Source organism: Coloeus monedula (assembly GCF_965178545.1).
Source record: "Coloeus monedula genome assembly, chromosome: 8".
Lineage (NCBI taxonomy): Eukaryota > Metazoa > Chordata > Aves > Passeriformes > Corvidae > Coloeus > Coloeus monedula.
In genome coordinates this window covers 105,606-123,642 of record NC_138788.1, presented here as the reverse complement: position 1 = coordinate 123,642, position 18,037 = coordinate 105,606, and the positions used below count along the sequence as shown (strand labels likewise).

Genomic DNA, 18,037 nt, shown 5'->3' with positions numbered 1-18,037 from the left:
ATCCTGCTTGCCACTCCTGATCGGTCCATGGAGAGAACTGGCATCAGGTCCTGCCGGCTGGCGGACTTGGACAGGGGCGGTGGGGCTGTTGAGCTGCATCTGTGGTGGACAGCAGGCACGGCTGCTCTGTGTTCACAGGCTGTCTCTGCTCTGCCCAGAGCTTGGCCCAGGTCCCCCATCCCGTGCTGGGCCCGAGGGCTGATAGGAGTCACTGTGCTGGGGAGGGGACGCTGGCAGCGGCTCCCGGAGACTGGCGGCTGCTCTTCCTCACAGTTCATCCCGCTCCTCCTCGCTGCAAATGCAGGCGCTCCTCTGGCTGTTCATGAAGGGCCGGCAGCCCAGGGTCCAGACGGCGTTGAACACCGTGTCTGCCATGGATTCACAGGCTGTGGAGAAGGAGAGGATGGGCAGGTAAGGACAGGCACTCTGGGGTGGCTGAGGGCTGGGTGGGAGCACCCCAGCCCAAGCCCTGCACTGAGCTCCATGGTGTTTGCAATTGGAAGCGTGGGTTGTCATCTTTTCTCTCTGGGAACTGCATTTTTATAAATCCTGAGATTCCCTTCTCTTTTCTCCCCAGGGTGGCAACTCATTTCTTTTTCCCCTAAACCCTTCCTTTTTTGCCTCTTTCAGGCCTTACTGGTTGATGGATCATCTGGGGCTCTGCAAACAGCCCTGTTTACCAAACAGATTTCCCAGGAGGCCTCTACATTACTCCTTCTCCTCTCAGTTTTGCTTATGGCCACTATTAACCAACCTTTCTGTGCTCTTTTGGGAATTATGATGCCAGCTGCCAGCCAGCATGAAAAAATCCTACAACAGCTGACTACTAGCTCCTCCTCATCCCAAAACACAACCCTGAAATTGGTTGTCAGTAAATAAATAGGTTAATATTAGGTCTTTAGAGTTTATTTACTGGCACCAACACTGCTGTATGCATAATGAAGTTGGGAAAGCCTTGCCTTTTGGGACTGTTTTCTCCTAGCTCAGCCTCTCCAAGCACCTCAGAGCTTCTGTTCCCTTAAGAAGCTGCTCAGTTGGCAGGCATTGGAGAGGCTGTGGTGAGTCAGTGGGAAAACCACTGGCAGATAAGATGGCAGATAAGAGCCAGGATGGCTGTGGAGGAGGACTGTGACAGGAGCTGCTCAGAGCAGCCCTGGGGACAGGGATCTGTTGAGCACAAGTCGAGGGGAGGATGGCTCAGAGGTTCACTGTGCCTCCTGCAGCAGCCAGGACAGAGATGCTGGAGGAATCTACTCCTACCTGGCAGAGGCGGCTTGGCTTAGCCCAGGAGTGAGGGCTCTGCTCCACCTCAACTCCCTAGGATCTAGGTGTGCTTTGCTGCTGCAGGCAGGAAGCAAAAAGGAACCATAAGAAAAAGTGGCAGGGGAAAATCTGAAGAGCTAGGAAGAAGTTGGCTGCATGAGGACCTGTGGATAAGGGTGACCATGAAAGACTGGCTGTGCTTAGCTTGTAGCACTTATATATCAGTCCACATCTTTGTTTCCTCTTGCTGGCCTGGGCACTCTTTCCATGTATTTATCTGTGACTAGACAGGAAGGCATCTGCACTAGTACTGGTGTTGTGAGACTTCCCACATGTCCTAATCAGGCTGCACCTTTGGAAAACAAATGCATGTTTAAGGATACCTTAGAGCAGGGCATCAGCAGGGGTTACCAAAAAACCTCTTCTCAGACTTGCAGGCTGAGGCTTTGAAAATTAGGCAAAACCAGAGTGGCACTTGAGCTGCTGGCACATCACTAGAGCTTCGTTAGCCCTACTGAGCCATCCAGAGCTGCCTGCAGTGGCTCAGCCACCACCCAGCCTGGTGTGTCCCTGGTGCCATGGTCATCTCTTATCTGTGACCAGATCCCTGAGAGCCCTGTCCCTGGCTCTCCCAGTTTTGTTGGCCCTTGGCCACGTACAGATTTCAGTGTGTGGCTCACTGGCCCTGGAAAGCTTTTTGGTATCCCATGAAGGTGTCTCAGCTGTCTGGGAGTGCATCCAAGTTTTGAAGGAATTGCTTCCAGGGTTGTTTGTATTTTTTCACACATTGTAATGTTTTCTAAATGCAAATAACCATAAGTCTCCAGCCTTGGGACAGAAGTGTGTGGCAGAGAGGGCAGATCTCTGTGTTCTCACCCACCTATGACCCACCTGTGACAAGTGCAGGACAGATGTGCTGGTCCCCACTGCAGAGTTCTGCTTCTTTTTGCCCACACCCTCCCTGCCGTGCCTCCCTGCACAGGGAGTGTGAGGTGGGAAGCCTACCTTGCACCTTGGAGACGAAGCCCAGGCTGCGCTTGAGGTCGGAGCAGATGGAGTGGAGGCACCAGCGGAACTTGGCGTCGCAGCGGTATTTGTTGGCTCCACAGGTGTCATAACAAACGTCCAGCTGGTTACAGCACTTGGTCATGGCAGGGATGCCCAAGTCTAGCTGGGGAAAGAGAAAAGAAGTGTCCCTTGGCTGTGTCCTGGCCTCAGGCTCACGCAGCTGTGGCAGGGTGAGGTGCTGCAGAGCCCAGCCAGCTCCTTTCCAGAAGCTGTTCCTGATAGCTGGGGCAGCAGGAGGGCACATGTGCTGCTTCTTCACCATCTAAAGAAGGATGAGGGAGCAGCGCAGCGGTGTCAGGGTGCAGGTTCAGCACAGGGTACATCACATTCTCTTCTCCTCTCTGTGCCCCAGGGAATCAGCGTTTGGTAGAGAGGTGAGAAACAGCCCTCCATGACCATGTTCTAGTTTTCATTTGTCAGGCCTCATCAGAGAGCTCCATGTCCTTGCCAACAGTGCTAAAGGCCCCTTTTCTCTTTCCTCTTTTTTCCCCACAACCTGACAAGGTCCTGCTTTTTGGCCTAATAAATATGCCATAAGTATTTTTAATGCCTATTTCTCAGAGACGCACTTGAGGCCAAGGACAAGCACGGTGTGGTATGGGGAGTTCTGCTCCTTTGGAGTAAACAGTAAGCTTAGCTAATAACCCTGGGTGTGATGGGGCAGAAGGCCTGTCTCCTGAAGAGACTGGACTTGTTAGCTTGTTATAAATTATTCCTCTTTTCGCCCTTCCTCATGTAAAATTTAGGAGATGAATTGTTCCTTCCTTACACTCATGATTGCCTGGGTACAGAGGAGGCACCACAGAAATGCCCATAAGGTTTGCAATGAAATAGAGTTTCAGGAATTAAACCTAACAAGAAAAATGGGCTGCAAAGAGAGGGGTTGTCAGAGCAGGAATCTGCCTAATTGCTGCAGACTCCATGGGCAGCAATAATGCATGAGCTAAGTAGGAATCCCTGCTCTGAGAGCCTCCTGGGAGTGCTTTTCTTGGTGGTGATTCCAATATGATTTCATTAATTGCCTTTAAGATAACAAGTGGGTGCAGAATTAAAGCTGGTGGGTTTAGTTCGGCGCTTGGCAGAGGCAAGAAGTGTGGGGAGAGGTGAAGGGGCAGGTGTGGAGGTGAAGGGGCAGGTGTTGCTGTGAGCACATAGGTTATTGTCACTGAGCTGTCCAGCACAGCTCAGCCTTCTGCTTCCCCAGAATGATCCGCTGGCGATGTGAGGAGAGAGCCGCATCCTTTGGGAATGCTGGCTGGGACAGTACATACACTTTCAGGTACCTTGAGCCCCAGGAAATGGGAGCTACAGCCGTTGGGTTCTTGGGGCTTGTAGTGAGGCCGTGGCATTGGAGCCTTCCCTGGGAAAGAAAGGACAGGACAAGTGTTAGGAAAGCTGATCTTCCCAAGACTAGGTCCAAACAGCAAGGAGTGACAGGCAGCTCCCCCTTGGTCTGCAGCCCCAGACACTACTGGGTACAGTACATCAAGGGGTTTTCTTTACATCCTCAGTTCATTCTTGGACTGTTGGTGTGCTAGGCCTTGCATGTCTGATCTTGCTCTGAGTAGGTCTTCTTGGTCCATTTTCTGCCCGTGGTGATGCACTGCCATGTTTTGCAAATCATTTCTATGCCTTTGATCTCTGCACCTTCCTCAGTCTGCTTCTTAATATGCATAAAGGAGCAAGAACTCCCTCTGTGAATAATTATTTACCCAGTGTAGGCAGAGTCCAGCTAACAGCCAGCTCTTACAGTACCCTCAGCAGCATTTTAATCTGATTTTTGTAGGGGAGCCTGGGCAGTGCCTGACCACCCTCTGGGGGAAGAACCTTTTCCTGGTATCCAACCTAAGCCCACCCTGACACAGCTCCAGCCATTCCCTGGGTCCTGTCCCTGCTCTGCGAAAACACAAACTGTGAATGCTCCAACAAAAACATGTGTGAGCTGAGCCTTCGGAAGCCCATCACATCAAGGGTTAGGTTTCTGCTTCCCTGAGCACTGCTGGAGAATTTATATAGACATAAAATGGATCTAATTCAGCCCTTCAGGCAGGGTTGGGTTCTTTTAAACTTCATTTCCCTTTTTTGCTTCTTGTCAGCACCAGGAATTATTTAAGGTGCTTTCCCCATTTTTCTGTTGAGGTACCTAAAATGCCAGTGGTTAATACAACCATAAATCTGCTGTGCCCTCGGGAAGGCCCTACAGCCAAATGCCCCAGAAGGACTTAGGTAGGAGTGTTCCCAGCACCTCTCAATTAAACTTTGCCAGAGCTGTTTCGCTTAAGTAACAGATTTGCTACAAATAAATAACAAACTGAAATCCTGACTGGCTGTGAGATGCCAGCAGGCAATTTTCCCTTTCCAAAAGAGCCTCGTTGGTTTTTTGGAAGGGAGTGGGAACTGGGACTCAGAATTCAAATGTTCCTGAACTGATGCAGGAGGCAGAGGAAAGTTCAAAATCCACTGTGGGTTTTGCAGGATGGAGTTAAATTTGAGTGAATTGCTTGTGATATTGATGGTAAATTTTGTTCCTGCAGCACGCTGACAGTTAATGGGATAAGATGGGAAGTCTGAGTAGGAGTGAGACTTCTTGGGGATGTGGAGATCATAGAACCATAGAATGGCTTGGGCTGGAAGGGACGTTTAAGATCATCCCGTTGCAACCTCCATTATCTAGTTCTAAGCCAAAGATAGCTGTGTTTCCAGATCTTCAATCAAGCCAAAGTCACAGCTATTATAATGTTTTAGAGAGTTGTCCTGGGGAAAAAACCCCTCACATGAGAATTGTGCTGATCCACAAAACATCACACTGCCTTCAGGATAAGCCCTTGTAGGAAACCTGTCCCCTCCTCCGTGCAAAAAAAAGAGAGCTTTAAAATTTGTAAAGTGCCCCTTGGTACTCTTTCCCAGCTAGGTCAAGTCCAAGACACCACAACTAACCTCTCTCCCACATCTTGTTTTCTAGTTAGCAGGGAAACAAAACCAAAACAGGAATACCAGGTGTTCCTGCCTCTCTATGAGCACCACTCAGTGCTCCTGTTATCATTTATTGCTTGCCCATCCTGGCCATCCGGGCAAGAAGATAAGATTTCAGGGCACTGCCTTGTTGGCACAGCCCTAGAACTGAAGTTGAGTTTCCCTGATGCGTTTGAATGCCTCCAGGCTGTTGTAGCTGTTCCAGGAGGCTGGAAAGCAGCCAGCTGGCTGGAACAGCTGCCAGCCATGCAGGAGGCCTCAGGCACTGCAGTGCTGGGACATTGGCAGCGGGAGGTGAGTGTATTCTGGGTGAATGGATGGTCTCGGGGTTCCTTGCACTTTTGGGTGGTCCACTGTTGTTTGTGTGCCCCAGACAGGCTTTGGGGAGAGGTGCCTGCACATACCCAGCCCTTCAGTGCCCTGTTGGAGAGCCTGGCTCTGAAGGCTCTTCTCCCACAGCCTGCAGGTGCCCCCTCATCTTAAGCCCTTCAGGACAAATCCTGAGCAAAGCAGTGAAGTCCTGCCTGGCCAGGAGGAAGCTATGAGGGCTTCACTCCCAGCTCAGGCTGTTTGTTTCTCCTGAGATGCCCAGTGAGACTTTGTAAGCAGGAGGATATTTGTCAGTAAATGCTAGTGTAACCCTAACGTCCTGATTTAAGGGAGTTATCCATCAAGTTGGTTGTTTTCAGACCTCAGTAGCTGCTGAAAAATCAGGAGAGTCTTACAGCTGGAACAGCCAAGTGCCATGTGCTCAGCTGAAGATGAATGTGGCAATCACAGGTGAGTCCTGACCTTTACTGTGGCAAAGCTGTTATTGGTATCTCTTGGCTGAAATGAAAGTAAGCAGAAGGAATAATTTTTGCTTCATGCCTGGGAAAAAAGCAATCAAGCCCTGATTCAGCACAAAGATGGTTTGTGTTCGTCCTTCCAAGCACAGACTGGATCTCACTGTTTTGGTATCATCCCAGCATCCTCTCTACTCGCAGTTTGCAATGTCTGTGCCAGAGATTAGCAAAGACAAAGGGTCCTGGAAGGGTCCAGCAAGACCCTTGGAGCCACATGGGCAGCATTTCAGTAGTTTCCTCCTTCAGCCGGTGATCAATGAGTTGTTCAGCAGAGGATGAGGACTGGGCTAACAATATGCTTGTTTTCCTTTCCTAGGTGAAACACTTCTCCAATAAGATGCTGGATGCTCCTGGGTGTGAGCAGGGATTTGTGCTGCTCTCTGGAGATGCTTTTCACAAGGACAGGCAGGGAGAGCCCTCTGGATGTGTCCAAAGGCAGTAACTTCTGCAGGATTTGGTGAGTCCTGAGGCTCCCTGAAACCAGCTCTGAATATCAGCATTACCTCAGGCACACTGCAGTCCCAGCCACGTTTTTCCCACTGCCAGGGGTTTCAGTTTCTACATTAAGAAGGGCACGTCCCTCTCTGCTCTGAATCTGGAGCATGGTATGGACCTTGTTGCTGTGGGGTTTGGGGGGGCCACCTCTTCCAGGCACTGGGGACACACATGGCCCTATTGAGCTGGTGCAGAGAGGATTGAGGGACCAGGACCGCTGTGGGGCTGTGGTGATGGGCTGAGGTACCTGGCTCCCTCCATCCCATAGGGCTGAGGTTCCTGACTTGCTGCTCCCTGTTTGCTCTTAGAGTGGGGCCTGGGGAGCAGAGCTGGCAGGAGAGGGAAGCCACATTAGATGGATATCAGGGAAAGGTTTTTCACCCAGAGGGTGGTTGAGCACTGGAAGCACTTCTGGGCTCTTCAGGGCAGTGGTCCCATGACTACCAGAGCTCCAGGAATGTTTAGACAACATTCTCAGGCACAGACTCTTGGGGTGTCCTGCACAGGGCCAGGAGTTGGACTCAGTGATCCTGATGGGTCCCTTCCAACTCAGCCTCTTCTATGATTCTATGACATTATTTACAAAACAAAAGAAAAAACACAGTAACTTTCAGACTCACTCTAACCTTTCCATGGCCCCTCTGCCCCTGGCAGGGAGCTCAGGTCCCAGTCCTGCAGCATCTGTTTGTCCCAGGGCCCTGGCTGCTGGCCTGGGAAGAGCAGGAGGTCCATGGGATCCATACAGACTGAGACAGAGTCAGTGGGGTCTCCCCAAAGCATTGAGTCTGTCTGCAAAAAACAATGCTCCGGGGAGGAGAGGGATTGAAATTCCTCTGCTCACAAGCATCTTTCCCAGGTGGTCACTAGGGGTGTGGGCTAAGCTGTGGGGAAAGGGGCTGACAGGCAGCTGTGGATGGGCAGGCTGAGGTGACAGAACAGGGTATTGCTGTGGGACAGTTGTAGGAGGCTGAGGAGAGGGTACAGTCTTTGGGAAAACTCCTGGCTGGTTCCCAAGCAGGTTGTTTCCACAGGTACCCTGGTGATGGCCAGTGCTGCCCCTGTCGCCCCACAGACCTGCAGCTCTGTGCACCCCGTGCCCTGCCCTCCCTGGGATGTCACCCCCTTCATCCTGCCCCCAGGACAAACCAAACTTTTCCTTTTTGGTAAATCACTCTGCAGTCCAAAGCAAGCAGGGCTGCCTCGTTCTGCCTTGAGTACTAAAGGTTCCTCCCGCTGACATCTGGTTCGCCTCCCTGTTATCTCTCGTCCTCCAGCCCAGGCATTGGCCAGCTCACAACTGCTGAATAAGGACACTCCGAAGGTTGCTGAGATTAGGGCTGCTGGCTCAGCCTCCCCTCCGTGTCCTGTCCCGGGCTCCAGGCAGCTGGACAGCCCGGGTCCCTGTGTGCCCTTCCAGGAAAGCCTGCATCCTCTCCTGTTGTCCCTGTGCATGCGGCACAGCGCCTTCGAGACCGGGCTGTTCTTGGCGGAGAGGGAGATGGGGGTTCAGTGTCCCTGTGCTGGCACTGGCAGAGAAGCTGTGACTGTGACTCCTGGGCAGGAGGAGCTGGCCGTGGCCGCAGGGAAGGAGAGGGAAAGAGGGGAAAGGGCAAGGAGAGAGGAGCAGCAGCAGCAGCGAGGTTCACTTACCATATCGACATCGGTACTGACAGACTCCATTTTTTCCCCCAAGCAGTTCCAAGAAGGAGTCGAAGTAGCTGTTCACCGTTTCAAAGCCGTCCCGGATGGTCTCGATGCCCCAGTCGGAATAGGATGACTCTGTCTGGGAGTCCTGGTGGCCGGTGCTGTCCTGTGCTGCCTCCTCGGTGCACTGCCCCAAGCCCAGGGTCAGGCACAGAAGCGCTGCCTCCAGCAGCAGCCGCATGCTGCAGTCCCGATCCCGGAGCCCTGGGCAGGGAGCAGCGGGAATGGGCTGCGTGTCTAGGAGGCACTGAGCTCCCCTCTGCCTGGACTTTAAACACTGCCCAGGGAGCCGGCGTGAGGTCACCGCAGCCGGGGTGCAAAGTGCAGCGCCGAGATCCGGACCGCGTTCACCTGCCGGAGCTGGGAGTTCGCACAGTCCCGCGGGGACAGCCTCAGTCCCCCCGGCACCGGGGCTGCAGTTCCCCAAAAGGGACCTCTCCCTGCATGGGCCACCTCACTCCCTCCCCAGCCTGGTGGGAGATGAAAAAAATTCCCGCTGCTCAGGCAGCCTGAGGAGCACCCCTTGCCCTTTCCCCAGGCCTCCTGGGCACACGGGGGCGGGATGAGACCTTCACCCAGCCTAGCTGCTGGGTGTATTGCTCCTAGCAAATCCCATGGGCTCACAGAGCCTCGGAGGGGTTGATCCAGCAGCTTGGAGTAGTTTGGGGTTACAAACACTGCATTCAGGGCAATTCCTTGGCAGCACCTCCAGTTCTAGGATCGACGTTGTAGATGAATACTTGCCTTTGATGTGGCTGCTGAGGGCTGATGTTATATGGCTGGTTGTTACAGCTCCTATGTAATGTAAATTAAACATGTAGCACAGGTGAGCCAGAAGGAAAGGTTGGCACTGAAATCTGAGCCAGGGGATGGGTTGTGGGCAGCTGCAGGTCTTGGCTCTGGAGTGGGACAGGCCTGCCAGGACCCAGGGGCCTGCTCAGCTGGTGGAGGGTTCAAAGTTGCGCATTAAAAAGAAAGCAACCAAACGAACATCCACAGCAAAAGACAAAGCAAACCACTCACAGAGAATAGAGAAGGGAAATGGTGTGGGAAGGTTCTGGCTGCTCTTAGAAAGCTTTTCAGATGTGCTCCAGCACAGCAATGCCTCTCAGGAGGAGCTGGGCTGCAGGCATTTTAAATATATGCCAAACACAAATGCAAATTCTGGCATTTTATTGTTTTGCAGGAGATTCAGCCCTGCTATGTTGCTGCTTCTGGAGGGCCAGAGCTCCATGGCACTGCCTGTGTCTCTGCACATGGCCCTGGGTGACAAGCTCCAGACATGGGACAGCCAAGTTTTGGTTTCTTAGGCAGGTGAGTCAGAGAAGTGGGGAAGGGAGCAAACAAGCTGGTTAGTCCCTCTCCTGGGAAATGGTGTGGAGCCAGAGGCAGCTGCTGCCTGCTTGTTCCATCTGCTCTGAGGCCCATGGCTGCCAGGGTGGAGTTACCTGTGAGGGGATGTTTGGGAATGCAGGAGGTCCCAGGGGAACTTCAAACCAGCTTTGCCTTTGGGAAGATAAACCCAGGTGTAGAGAACCCTGGGATGTCTGTGTCACCCCTGGCACACAGCAGAGGGGGCGCTGGGGAAGTGAAGATTTCCCTGCAGGAGCACTGGAGAGCTTGGGCCTCTCCTACTGTTCAGATCGTGCTGGGGATTGGTCTGTCAGACGTGGGTGGAAATGGTCCCTGGAGTCTGTTGTCAGGGAGCCCCAGTGCAGGGAAAATTGGATTCAAGAGTCCCATGCTGTGTCTTGCAGTGAGTGGAGCCCTTGATGTCTCTGCTGGTTCAATCCCTGCCCCGCCTGACACTCCAGTTTGCAGTCCCAGTGCTCCCAGCCTTTGCCAACAGCCTGGCAGAAATTAATGTAAAAAAGAGCAAAACAGCTATTCGAGAATAGCTTGGAAATGTGTAAGAGCCTCTGGGTGTCTGTGTGTGGTGTCCTGCTTTTGTGGTGGAGCCTTTTAGGGTTGCTCTAGAGGCAATTCCAGAACACAGCTTTCTTTGTCATCCTCGGGCCCTGGTGACTGATCCGTGTGCTGCTGAAGGCGAACAGAGAGGGAGAAAATGCTGGCAGGACTGCAGAGGTTGCAAACCACAGGGAATGTGGGAATGTGGCGTGAGCAGGACATGCAGCCTGGAGCGGGTGGCTCTGGAGCTCAGGCCGTTTGCAAAATCAATTGGAATTAGGAAAGCCGAACAGGGTGGGGAGGGAGCAGCTGGCAGAGAGCAGAGAGCCTGGGTAAAGAGGAGTCAGAAACTTTCCTGCTAGTTTGTCACTGGTCCCGAAGCAAAGGTTTGTGAATAAAAAGCAGTTTAACTGCTTTTCCAAAACGTGGCAGCCCCTTCGCCCTGCCCAGGGGATGAGCCGCTCTCCTTCCTTCCTTCCTCCTGCTTCCTTCTTTCCCTCCCCAAGCCAGTCTCCTGGGAGGTTTTCAGTCCAGCTGCAAATAGCTTGGTTGCACCCAGACTTCAAGATCTGAAGACCAGGAAAAATGTCGGATTGGGTGAAAGCAACCTCCAGAGTTCCCTCGGGGAGTGGCTCAGCAGCTGCAGCAGTGAGGAACTCCCCGGCTGTGGATGTGCACAGTGGGACCCTGCAGGCTGTCTGGCCTCGCTTTGACCCACTGCAGTTACAAATACCCCTTCCCTGGGCCAGCTCTGAAGATTTAAAGGGATGCAGATGCTTTTTGCTACGGTGGTGAACTCTGACAACTGGTTTCTGAACCTGCTCCTGACCTCGGGATAGGCAGCTCCTGACTCGGTGCATTCATTTCTGCCTCCGTAATGCTTAAATATAGCGCAGCCCCGGGCCGTGGTGAGTCACACATTCCCAGGGACACTGTCAGGCTGTTGGCAGCGTTCCCGGATTGGGAGGGAGAGGTGGCTACACCCGTCCTGTCCGCTCCTGTGGTCCCCGCGCCTGTGGGAATGAGCCCCGTCCCCGACGGAGCTGGAAAATCCCTCTTGGCTCCGCATCAGGAGCCAAGCTCCGGCTCCTGTGGGGCATTCCTCATTCCGAGCACACTCCCTACGTCGTGACTGTGCCAGGATCCTTCCCGTGGCATTCTGCTGGGGAGGACTTGGGAGGGAGGGAGGGACGGGAGCCCCTTTTCCACGGGCTTTGGCTGGCTCGGGGAGTTGCTGGTCGGTGTTTTGCAGGGGGAAGGGGCAGCTGGTGGTTCAGGTTAGTGGGCGATCCGTGGCTGCTTCAGAGCCCGCTTTGGGAGCCAGGTGAGTCACTGATTACGGGAACGAGAACTGCGGGTCGATGATGAAATCCCCGAGTCCCTCCGAGCCAGGTCAGAGTCCAGCAGCCGAGGGAGGGTGGGCGGGGGTGGTTAAAGACCCCCTCCCTCCTGGGGGCCGAGCTCAAGTGTGTGGGCAGGTCCCTACAGCCTTGTGCTGCCCCCCTGCAGGAGAGCGTTCTGCCCCTGTGCTCAGGTGAGACCCCACCTGCAGAGCTGCCCCAGCCCTGGGGCCCAGCACAGGGAGGGCTGGAGAGAGTCCAGAGGAGGCTCCAGGATGAGCAGAGGGATGGAGCAGCTCTGCTGGGAGGAAAGGCTGGGAGAGCTGGGATTGTTCAGCCTAGAAGAGAGAAAACTCTGTGGAGACCTCAGAGCCCCTTCCAGGGCCTAAAGGGACTCCAGGAGAGCTGGAGAGGGACTTTGGACAAGGGTCTGGAATGACAGGACACGGGAATGGCTTCCCAGTGCCAGAGGGCAGGGATAGACGGGATGTTGGGAAGGAATTGTTCCTTGGGAGGGTGGGGTGCCCCTGGATCCCTGAAGTGTCCAAGGCCAGGCTAGATGGGGCTTGGAGTGATAGTGGAAGGTGTCCCTTACCCATGACAGGGGGCTGGAACTGGATGAGTTTTAAGTACCTTCCAACCCAAACTATTCTGGATTCTATGATCCTGTCAGACCCTTTCCTTCCTCTTTATCTTATTCCTGCCCTGTGACATTCACAGGCCTTTTTCCCTATCTCTGACCTTATCCTGCCTTTTCAGCTGTAGCTGCTGTGGTCCTTACCCTTGCTGGGTTCCTCCCATGGTGGTGACCCCCCATGGTCCTGCTCCAGGTGCAGCTGTGCCAGAAGAGCCCCAGGGACCCAGGTAGGATGGTGGGAAGTCACTGGTTGCGGTAGGCCAGGGCTGATCCAGAGCCCTTCCCTTCCCCCAAGGCCCGTCCTGGCAGGGGCAGGGCAGCAGCTCAGCAGCACAGGGTGGCTGGGGCTGGAACCCAATCACCTTTCCAAAACAAAACAACGCTGGTGCACTTTAGGCTGATTTGCTATGCCACAGCTGCCCAATGTGTGAGCCACATGAGCAGTGTCCCGGGGCAGCTCCCTACCTGCAAGCCAAGTGCTCCACGGGCAGCTGTGGGTTTTGGTTATGGAAGAGGCCAGCCTGACCTTCCTACATGTGAGTTTATTGTGCCGTTGGAGTCTCTGGTGCTTTCCTCCCTTCACTAGAACCATTCCAGGATCAGTGGTTGGTTGACCTTCTGGCTTCAGGAAATAGGTATGTCACCCCTGGAAAAGGGACACTCAGCAGCTGACCCTGCTTTCAGCCCAGCATGATCTGCCCTCCCCTCTTGCAGTCCTTTAGGGCTGTGTGTTCCCAGTGGAGACACAAAGTTTAGTGTTGAACAGGAATTTGGGGTAGGAGCAGCTCCTGCACCTGCCCACTGAGATGGTGCAGGGAAACAGAGGAGCTTGGTTTCCACAAATGGTGATAAAACTTTATGTGATCAGATTTATAGCAGCCACATACGAGGAGAGTTGGATGTGGAGGATTTCTCACTGCTACTGGCAGTGGCTTTTATTTTAAGCCTGTTCACTTTTTTTTTAAAACATTAAAAATTTTATTACAAAAAATGTAACAGTAAGGCAATTTCTCAGTTGTCAGTCACTGTGAGCCCAGACAGTTTTCAATCATGTTTAATACAAAACTAGATTCACACAGGAGCCACGCCAGGGATCCAAAAGCCCTTTGAGAAATGATGGGGTAAGGCAGAAGCACCAGCACCAGTGTAATCCCTTACACAGTCAGCGTTGGAGGCATGGACACCACTGCAGTGGAGGAAACAGGGATTGTCTGCAGTTTGAAAATCTAGAGCCAACCCTACTGCCATAACCTGGAACATTCCTGATAGGCCTCAGCAGACTCAAGGTTTAATTTTGAGGGATTTTTTTTTCCCCTTTAACCAAGTGAAATTTTCTACTGTCACAAGTAGAAAATTCTTTCCTGAAGAATTATCTGTGAGTGGTTCACTGCTTTAAGAAGTCGTGCACCAGAACATTTGTACTCCCCAAGCAATGCCTGAGACTGATGCTGTTTAACACTGGAAATACTCACTAGCATTGAGGTGAGGGAGGGAACTGCTGAGCAAAATTCCCCATCTCTGGCTTTTTTTCGTCCTTTGGTGATTGTTGAATAGAGTTGGGACAGCAAGAGCAAATGCTTTCCACACCTGTTCCTGATGGCAGTACAGGGATTTTGCTTTGTGCTCCTTTACAAGGTAGGACTGGCATTTATGGATGCCCCACACTGTTCACAGGACCCTTGTACTTGCAGGGAGGGGGTGGGAGTTACCTGCAGCCATGGTTACCTTTTTGGACCTTTACAAACTAAAAGAGGGGAAAGAGAAAAGAGAGAACCATGGAGAGGAACAGAGCCCAATGAAAAAGTGAGAAAACTCAGGTAGGCACAAATGTTAGGGGTTTGGGGTTTTTTTAATTATTACAATTTAGTGCTCAAAGATCAGCTCTGCTAACCCCATTCTGGGGTGAATTTATTTAGATCAGCTCCTGCTCTTGGTAAAGGAGCAGTACAGATGTGAGGGGAGGACTGTGCACTTTGTGTTCTCAAGTTATGGATGGACCTTGTTTTCCAGCTGCCAAAAGCCAGGCAAAATTCAGGAAGGTGCAGAGCTAGGGATGGGCAGTTCTGTGGGTCCCACTGCTATCAGGCTCAGTAGAAATTTAACAATCTATTTTCCAGCAAAGACTTTTTAAAGTGTCTCCTAAAAGTATGCAGTTCCTCCAACTATAGTACCTTAAACTGCATTCCCAGTATTCCAGAGGTATTTCTAGCACGTTTAACAATAGGTTTTGTACATTTTGGCTCAATTGCCAAGATTTTATTGAGGCAGAAAATCCAATTAACCAAAATTGGAATTTTTCCTTGGTAAAGACTTCAGGCTTGACCCCTAAATCAGTAAAATCATCATCATCCAGAAAACTGAACTGTTTTGGTAGAGGCAGGTGCAGCACCCTTTGATTTTTGTCCTCATGCTATTGAGATATTGGGATATTCTGCTAAAAATCCTGCTGTGGAAAGGAAAGGGTTCAGGAAAGTGAGCCTGCATCTAAGAAAGGTTCAGGACTATAAATAAGATGAGAGTTTCTCCTGAAACCTTGAGAGCTGGGAGAAGGACGAGGGGTGGGGAGCATTCTGTGAGGACTCTGTGTTAGCTCAGCACCTGAAGTCTCAGAACCAATTTGAAATTCTAGTGTCCTAAGGCACAACAATTTTGATTAATGACGATGGGAACATCCCCGTCCCCACTGCCTGAGAAGCAGAGGGAAGAGCTGGCTGCCAGGACAGAACAAAAGCAGCATTTGTTCGTGTGGACAAACATTGCAGAAATGGAGGGAAGATGGGCTGTGGGTGTTCCCAGGCCACTCTGACGCTGTGGAAGCATCCTGGCTCTGCCTGTGGAGCTGCTGGCTCATGTGGTCAAGCTTAAGAGCCAAATTCTCCACAGAGGCCGTGAAGGAAGAAAAGTTTAAGAAGTGGGGCTTTTGTGGAAGTGGAACACCAGGCTAAAACATGGTAATAACCTGTTTTCCAGAGAAAAAATAAAACATGCCTGCAGTGGTCAGGCACTCTAGGAGAGCAAAGAGTCGAGTGTCTGGGAATTGAGGAATAGGAATGGGTTTAATTCAGCATTCCTTAGAAAGGAGCCCTCCCAGGGAATCATCCTGCCCTAAGCCTGGCAGGGGTGAGGAGGACTCCGGACAACCCCTGGCTGCCCACACTGCTCAGAGGGATGATGGTGACAGGAACACCACACACAACACCACTGTAAGTTGTGGCCCTCGTCTGTATTTTGTCCTTTTTTTTTTTCCAGTAACACTCGTCAGCCTCAGTATTTTCTGTCGATAAGACCTGGGGGGGATTTGGAGGGAACTAAAAGCACGTTTGTCCTGTCCACAGCTGACACAGCGGCGTGGGTGGGGATGGACCTGTAGTGGAGTGTTTGTTAGTCAGTTGTAAACTGCCAGCTGTGTGCATTTCACACACACTGAGTACTCTGGAGGCCAGGCTGCGTCATTCCAGCTCCGATAACGTGCACGGCCGTCGGAATTCCTGTCCCCGCTCGTGGAGCCATTTATTGGATACTGCAAAGACACAAAGGTACCGGGTCACTGCTGACGCTCCTCCTCTACTGAACCTAAATATGCTCTAGGCCAGCTTTTGGTTAAGCACAGGATTATCTTAATTTTCTGATGGTTTTTAATCACAGAACTGGGGTTGGAAGGGGCCTTAAAAGACTTTCTCATTCCAACCCCACTGCTGTGCACTAATGCGTGAAGTTGGTCTAATAAAAAAACCAACAAAGCAACAAAAAACCTTCCAGTATGGCTGCAAAGCTACGAAGATTCTTAAAGTAGATACAATATTACATTTACTTTATACATGTAATGAATGGAATATATTTAACATACAGAGAGATATGAGGTAGATAAAGTAAATTAAATAGATTTCTTTACAAAGAACTTAATTTCTGAAGTCTAGAGGAAAAAGAAAGCCAAGCCACCCCCCAGCACAGGGCAGACTCGGGTCGGAGGCAGGTACTCACCCCATTTATTTCCCACTAGCACCGGGCAGGCCGCGTGCCGCGTGCTGTAATCGCCTTCTCCACTGGGGAAGAGGTTGTACCAGAAGACAGCTGTTCCCTGGGGAGGGCAGGGAACACTCAGCCCTTTGCTCTGTACAACACACACTTTCACACCAGCTCACTGAAGGGTAAGGCAAAGGTGGCTGCATTTGTGTTTCAGATTCTCCTTTGGAACTGAAGGCTCTTTTCCATATTCTAGCATTTGCTTCCTTAGGAATAAGTCTCCTTTGACTTATTGTATGTCTATAGACTTGGCTCTTAATTTTTTTTTAAATCCTAAGCCACTTTCATTCAACTCCTGACCAGTTAAAGAAAGCCGAGATTATTTACTAAAGACGAGCAGCAGGCCAGCAAAGACAAACCTTGCTTGATGGAAAAAACTGACAGGAGAATCTCCTAGAGATGCCTCAAGACTAATCAACTGATAGATCTGAGTATTTTCAAGATGTGTTTTGAAGCATTTAAATGTTTTGCAGTATCAACACATGGAATGTCAGGGCCCTTGGAATCACCAGCACAGCTCCAGTTGCTGCACTTAAGGAAAATCACAGCACTGGTATGACAGCACAGAGGTGCTTACAGTTATTTTAAAGGTTCACTTTAAAGCTCTGTTTGGTGCCTGTTATGTTTGAGTAGGTGGGGAGGAGTGGTTTTATCTGCTGGATAAATCCTGCTCACCTTTTTTGGCCAAACGCTGGCTCCCACTTCAGGGAAGACCGTGGCTCCCCCTGCTGACACATCGCTCATCTGAACAGGTGGGGAAGCACAGGTGAGTTCAGGCTGATAAAATCTCACTTTTTAGTAAAAGTGAAGTTTAATTTCGACGTAAACCCCTTAAAAAGGCCAAACCTGCTCTGTTCCCAGTGCAGTCCCAGCCTTGTCCCTCCCACTTGAGTGTTAAGGCAGTGAACATGCTGTAAATTCTGATGCAGATACAAAAATAAACAGGCAGGCAAATAATTTCAGCTAATGCTCAAATTTGGGGGAAAAATCCTCCTTAAGACACATGGAAGAACCACAAAGTCTGGGTAAGAAGACCCCCCCTGTGTATTACCCCAAAGTTAGTGGCTGCTTCACTTGCAAGTCCCTTCAGTAAAAAAGAATGAAAAAAAAAGCAGAATTAAATCATTCAGTGGTACAGAATACGCAGTGACAGATGGCAGAAATGTATCACTTACATAAAACAACCAAGTAGCAATTCTGTTGCCTGTTCCCAATTCCTTAAAAGCATCTGGCTCATCTTTCTGTGAACAAAAGCAGGCAGATTCCATCAGCATTTCTTTCTGGTTGCTGAGAGCAGCCAGTGACACACAGCTGCTGAGCCAGCAGCACACAACAGACTCGTGCAGAAGAATTAATCCAACCCCCTGATTTGGAAGGAGGGGAGGAATGCAATAGGAGTGAATCTATTAATTTAAATAAACCAGGCACTTTGAAATTCTGTCAGGGAGGGCGGGCATTAAGCCCAGATTTCTAATGGGTAAGAACAACTGTGCTGTCTGAGGCCGAGTCTATAAATCCTCTTCACAGCAAACTGAATTATTTAATTACACTCATCCCCCCTTGTCCTTGGCAGCAGCCAGGGCAGCTCTCAGTCCCAGGGGCAGCTGGGACACCTCCCTGCCACACTCCACTTTGGATTCCAGCTGGGAAGCAGGGAGGAAGCCTCAGTGACAAACCAGGCAACTAAGACGTGTTTAGCACTTGGCTTACAAGAATGAACCTCCATTTTGATGAGTTTTGACACCAACTTCTGTCACACCTCTGTTTTTAAACCCACCCCC

General features: G+C 51.2%; 2 protein-coding genes across 5 annotated transcripts in view; both read right to left on the bottom strand.

The window, feature by feature from the left end:
- Positions 1-267: 267 nt before the first annotated feature.
- PLA2G12B (phospholipase A2 group XIIB) lies at positions 268-8,529 on the bottom strand (the record flags this gene model as incomplete). Of its 2 annotated transcripts, XM_082286587.1 has the most annotated exons (4): positions 268-386; positions 2,269-2,434; positions 3,603-3,691; positions 8,295-8,529. In XM_082286587.1, 4 exons carry the CDS (start codon positions 8,527-8,529, stop codon positions 268-270), a joined length of 609 nt encoding a protein of 202 aa, XP_082142713.1. The 2 variants fall into 2 exon arrangements, with proteins under 2 accessions (XP_082142713.1, XP_082142714.1); XM_082286588.1 differs by lacking the exon at positions 3,603-3,691 and having other exon boundaries at positions 8,295-8,324.
- A 4,614-nt stretch (positions 8,530-13,143) lies between these two features.
- P4HA1 (prolyl 4-hydroxylase subunit alpha 1) overlaps positions 13,144-18,037 on the bottom strand; it is a 28,769-nt gene continuing 23,875 nt past the window's right edge. The window contains exons 12-15 of one of the 3 annotated variants that reach the window (XM_082286120.1): positions 17,432-17,497; positions 16,932-17,000; positions 16,215-16,311; positions 13,144-15,753 (exon numbers count right to left, since the gene is read on the bottom strand). In XM_082286120.1, the coding sequence (XP_082142246.1) occupies positions 15,683-15,753; positions 16,215-16,311; positions 16,932-17,000; positions 17,432-17,497 (303 nt within the window). In that variant the 3' untranslated portion in view covers positions 13,144-15,682. The remainder of the gene's footprint in view (positions 15,754-16,214; positions 16,312-16,931; positions 17,001-17,431; positions 17,498-18,037) is intronic. The other 2 variants (XM_082286121.1, XM_082286122.1) reach the window with 2 other exon arrangements.